The sequence below is a fragment of the Nicotiana tabacum genome, chromosome 3, assembly GCF_000715075.1.
Source record: "Nicotiana tabacum cultivar K326 chromosome 3, ASM71507v2, whole genome shotgun sequence".
In the NCBI taxonomy this organism is placed as follows: Eukaryota; Viridiplantae; Streptophyta; class Magnoliopsida; order Solanales; family Solanaceae; genus Nicotiana; species Nicotiana tabacum.
The window spans coordinates 158,489,616-158,494,853 of NC_134082.1; the positions used below are offsets into that span (position 1 = coordinate 158,489,616).

General features: G+C 40.8%; 2 protein-coding genes across 2 annotated transcripts; both read right to left on the minus strand.

The window, feature by feature from the left end:
- Positions 1-1,335: 1,335 nt before the first annotated feature.
- Positions 1,336-1,898, minus strand: LOC142177612 (uncharacterized). Its single transcript, XM_075246836.1, has 2 exons — positions 1,595-1,898; positions 1,336-1,400 (listed from the first exon to the last, which is right to left on the minus strand). Exons 1-2 carry the CDS (start codon positions 1,896-1,898, stop codon positions 1,336-1,338), a joined length of 369 nt encoding a protein of 122 aa, XP_075102937.1.
- Positions 1,899-1,965: 67 nt separating this feature from the next.
- On the minus strand, positions 1,966-3,031 carry LOC107804657 (uncharacterized). The gene is made up of 3 exons (XM_075246843.1): positions 2,499-3,031; positions 2,114-2,317; positions 1,966-1,999 (listed from the first exon to the last, which is right to left on the minus strand). Exons 1-3 carry the CDS (start codon positions 3,029-3,031, stop codon positions 1,966-1,968), a joined length of 771 nt encoding a protein of 256 aa, XP_075102944.1.
- Between the last annotated feature and the right edge of the window lie 2,207 nt (positions 3,032-5,238).

Consider the following 5,238-nt stretch of genomic DNA (forward strand, 5'->3'; position numbering starts at 1 on the left):
AGGCCTCATGGGAAGGAAAATACTCACTCACCTTTGAGTGGGAAGCAACTCTATCTATAGCTCTGATGCTCTTCCTCATTTATCAAATTGATTTCCGAACTGCTGAGGTCAATTTAATATGTCCTCGTCCCCTACCCCGGGAGGACTCCGCTTTCCCTTTTTATTTTTCATTGTCTGCAAGTATAATACATTGCATATTGTTAGTTGCTAGAAGAAACAGTGAAGAAAATAGCAGAACAATTTACAGTGCATGGGAAGAAAATTGCAAACCGCAGACTGCGAAAAAAAGAGCACGACCGCAAAGGTTGCATCGCGGACCGCGGAAAATACATCGCGGCCGCAGAGATGTGGGACTTAGACTACCCACCCTCTGATTCAATTGCACCGCGGATTGCGAAAAAAAGAGCGTGGCTGCGGTAGTTGCACTGCTGTTCGCGAAAAATCAACCACGGTCGCGGACCCTTGTTTAGATATCTCTGAACTTGAGCACTGCGGACCACGGAAAACACATCGCGAACGCGAAGAGGTACCAGTATCAGCGAAATTTGCCACCACTGACCGTGGTTATCAGGACATAAAATTCTCAGATAAAACATATGACCGCCGACCGGGGAAGTCAAATTAGGGCTCAGCAAACCTAGGGTTTCTAATTTTCATGCATTCTAGCAATAAAATCAACATTATCAATCCCACTAGGTATTCATTAACACTCCTAACTAATTTAAGCCTAACTTAATTAACATTAAACACCCTTAGGTCTAAATTAAAAGAAGAGAAGAAGAAGAAGAAGAAGAAGAAGAAGAAGAAGAAGAAGTAAAAACAAAACTACACTTAAAATAAAAACATGTCCAAAATTGAAAAATAACGAGGGCATGAATTAACCAGATGTGAAATGTGCGATGAAAATGTACTCTAAGTCCTGTGTTTGTGTAGCTTAGGGCGTGGATGAATAGTAGCGTGTTTAGTTTGAGAGTGAAATGGGCGAAAAGGGTAAAAGGCCTTCGGACTGCCTATTTATAGACAAAGCCCAGGGTACCCTACATTTACCTAATGCAGCCGTGGTTAATCACCGCGTTCCATGCTTGTGAAGACTTGAAAGGCTACTTTATTGAGACCATAACTAAGAGCGGAAAAAGCAACGCGGTAGTGGTAAGCCACCGCTGACCGCGAAGAATGTACCGCGATCACAGTTGGAACTTTAGAGAACATCCATTTTGAACTTTTTAGCACCGCTGACCATGATCAAATCTCGCCTCAGCGATAATGCCACCGCGGACTGCGAAAAATGGAGTGCGGCAACGGTCCAATCTTCAGAGAGTGTCAAATTTTTCCAGCTTAGTCCTGCACTGCATCAAACATCCCTAGACACATCTCGCAACCTGTTAGTTCAAAAACAAATCCTATACTAAGAAGAAACTCAAAAAAGAAAGAAGAAAAACACATGGGTTGCCTCCCAAGAAGCGCCTGATTTAACGTCGCGATACGATACAGGTTACCATCAATCACTTGAGATGGATCATTGCCACCACGTGGCTGTCATCAAATTTCCCATGATAGTGCTTCACTCTGTGACCATTAACTCTGAAGATCTCACCATTTTTGTTTTTCAAATTAAGAGTACCAAACAGAGTCACAAGCACCTCCTCAAAAGGTCCACTCCATTTTGACTTAAGCTTTGCCGAAAACAGTCGTAACCGGGAGTTCAACAAAAGAACCAAGTCACCCACTTTGAATTCCTTGCTACCGGAATACTTGTCATGTAAGTACATCATCTTGTCCTTATATAAGGACGAGCTAGAATAGGCATGAAACCAGAACTCATCAAGCTCATTCAGTCGCTCCACCCGGAGATTATCTACAACATCCCATTCAAGATTCAACTTTTTCAAGGCACACATGGCCTTGTGCTCTAACTCAACCGGGAGATATACCAATCAGAGTCTTGTAAGCAGTCCTTTAAGCCCACTAAGCATCATCCAGTTTCTTTGACCAGTCAGTCCTATTTGCATTAATCATCTTTGACAATATTCTCTTAATCTCCTTATTGGAGACCTCTACTTGCCCACTAGCTTGAGGATGATAAGGTGTAGAAACCTTGTGATTGACACCATACTTTGCAAGGAAAGTGTCAAATGCTTTATTGCAAAAATGAGATTCCCCATTACTGATGATTTCTCTAGGAGTGCCAAACCGAGTAAAGATATTCTTCTTGAGAAAAGCCAGAACACTCTGGGACTCATTGTTAGGTAAAGCCACGGCCTCAACCCACTTGGAAACATAATCAATTGCCACCAGAATGTACGTGTTGCCACAAGAACTTATAAACGGACCAATGAAATCAATGCTTACACATCAAATATGTCAACCTCAAGAATAGTGGTGAGAGGCATCTCGTCCTTCTTTGAAATTCCACCTGCTCTTTGACACTCATCACATCTCTTCACAAGCTCACCCGCATCCTTGTACAATGTAGGCCAATAAAAACCACAACTAAGTACCTTTGAAGTTGTCCTCGCCCTACCATGATGACCACCATAGGAGAGGAATGACAAGCATCCACAATACTCATTTTCTCCTCTTCCGGAACCCATCTCAGGATCACATCATCATTACAAATTTTGAATAAGTAGGGCTCATTCCAGTAGTAGTCCAAGATATCCCATTTAACCTTCTTCCTTTGGTTAGAATAGAGCTCACATGAAACAATACCGGTCACAATAAAGTTGACAACATTTGTGAACCAAGGAATGATATTCACAGATTTAGAGAGGAGTTTCTCATCAGGGAATGAATCATTAATTTTGAGTCCATCACAAAGCCTCCCCTCCTCCTCCAAGCGGGACAAGTGGTCCGTCACTTGGTTTTCACACCCTTTCCGATCCACAATCTTGAGGTCAAAATCTTGAAGCAGTAATACCCATCTCATCAACTGAGCATTGGAATCCTTCTTTGTCATCAAGTAGCGGAGTTCTGCATGGTCGGTATGAACTATCACCTTGGCGCCTATGAGATAAGGCCTAAACTTCTCCATTGTGAACACAATTGATAACAATTCTTTTTACGTCACCGTTTAATTCACTTGAGCATCATTCTTTGTTTTGCATGCATAATACACTGGGTGAAACATCTTATTCACTCTTTGATCCAAAACCGCTCCTACTGCAACATCGCTTGCGGCACTCATTAGCTCAAAAGGTAAGCTCCAATTGGGTGCGGTAATAATGGCAGTGGTTGTCAATTTGTACTTGAGAAGTTCAAAAGCTTTCATACATTCCTCATTAAATACGAACTTGGCATCTTTTTCCAATAACTTGCACAAAGGATTCACTACCTTAGAAAAGTCTTTGATGAATCTTCAGTAGAACCCGTTTTCCCAAGAAAACTCCTTACCCCCTTGACTGAAGTAGGAGGAGGAAGCTTTGAGATCACTTCGATTTTAGCCTTGTCCACCTATATACCGTGCTTTGAGATCTTATGGCCGAGGACAATGCCTTCCTCGACCATAAAGTGGAATTTTTACTAGTTTAACACAAGATTGATCTCTTTACCCGGCCAACACCTTGTCAAGATTCTTCAAACATTCATCAAAAGAGTCACCCACAACACTGAAGTGTCCATGAACACTTCCAAGAAGTCCTCTACCATGTCGGTAAATATAGCCATCATACACCGCTGGAATGTAGCCGGTGCATTACACAAACTAAATGGCATCCTAGAAAAGGCAAAAGTGACATACGGACACGTGAAGGTGGTTTTCTCCTGATCTTCTGGAGCAATCAAAATATGGTTGTAACCTGAGTACCCATCCAGAAAAGAGTAGAAGGCGCGCCCAACAAGTCTTTCTAGCATCTAGTCAAGAAAGGGCAATGGAAAGTGATCCTTGCAGGTCACTTTATTCAGCTTGCGGTAGTCCATGCACACCCTCCATCCGATAACAGTCCTGGTGGGAATCAACTCATTTTGTTCATTGGTAACCACAGCCATACCACCCTTCTCCGGCACACATTGCACCGGCGAAGTCCAAGAACTATCCGAGATGGGGTACACAACCCCTGCATCCAACCACTTGATCACCTCCTTTTTTACAACCTCTTGCATAGACTCATTCAACCTCCTTTGATGTTCCACGGAGGGCTTGGCATCATCTTCAAGTATAATCTTGTGCATGCAAAAGGGGGGGCTTATTCCCCGAATATTAGCTAGAGTCCATCCAATTGCCTTCTTCCGTCTTTGGAACACCTCCAGTGTTGCATCTACTTGCACATTAGTAATCCAAGACGAAAGAATAACATGTAAAGTTGAACTAGGCCCTAAGAATTCATCCACAAGATGTGAGGGCAAAGGTTTCAACTCTAAAATGGGGGTTTCTCAATTGAGGGCTTTGTTAGAGGAGTCTTTCTATTATCAAGATACAAGGAGAGGCCTCGAGGCTCATAAGAGTAAGAGCTCATTCCATGCAAAGCATTGATACACTCCACCCAACCTTTATCCCCATTTATATCAAGGTTCAACAACACCACTTCTAGAGGATCCTCCACATTGATTATTGCACTAGGTATCGTCAACTATCACTTCCATGACAAGATCCACAAAAGAGCACACTTCAGTACTATTTGGCTGCTTCATTGGTTTGCACACATGAACGACCACATTTTCATCACCCACCCAGAAGGTGAGCTCTCCTGCTTCCACATCAACCAATGCCTTCCCAGTTGCAAGGAAGGGTGTTACACCCCGTAAGTTTAACAACATTGACACCGTTATATGTGTTTGATATGGTATTTTGAGTGGAATACTTTTATAAAATAATTTGAAAATATATATGATTTTATATAGTTATTAATATTACTACTTTTAATTATACACAAAATAGGAGAAGCTTATGAGATTTTCTTTATTGTAAATATAAAAATTATTTTTTTGCACAAGAAAAGAAGGTTATCTTTTTACCATTTTAAGAATTAAGCGTACGAAATTTTTTACTCTCTATATGAGATTAGAAAAATTAGAAGTTAAGAAAATATATGCTTTTTTTAACTTGGATATTTTAATAAAATAATAATGTATGCATTAATTTTATATGGCACCACATGACCACAATAGTAAAGTATATTATAGTAAGGTGTATAAAGTGTATTACAAGTGAATAGTTTTTAAGTAATTTGAGATAATTTTTAATTACGTGGGTAATTGATTAATTACCAATTAGCAGGATATTAACTAATTAATTATTGGATA

Coding starts and splice junctions, on each gene's coding strand:
- LOC142177612 (XM_075246836.1), bottom strand. CDS start 1,898: ATGTGTGCCTTGAAAAAGTTGAATCTTGAATGGGATGTTGTAGATAAT. Junction 1,401..1,594: donor TAATTTGAAAAACAAAAATG/GTGAGATCTTCA, acceptor TTCTTAGTATAG/GATTTGTTTTTGAACTAACA.
- LOC107804657 (XM_075246843.1), bottom strand. CDS start 3,031: ATGGAGAAGTTTAGGCCTTATCTCATAGGCGCCAAGGTGATAGTTCAT. Junction 2,318..2,498: donor GGGCGAGGACAACTTCAAAG/GTACTTAGTTGT, acceptor TCCGTTTATAAG/TTCTTGTGGCAACACGTACA. Junction 2,000..2,113: donor TTTGACACTTTCCTTGCAAA/GTATGGTGTCAA, acceptor TAATGCAAATAG/GACTGACTGGTCAAAGAAAC.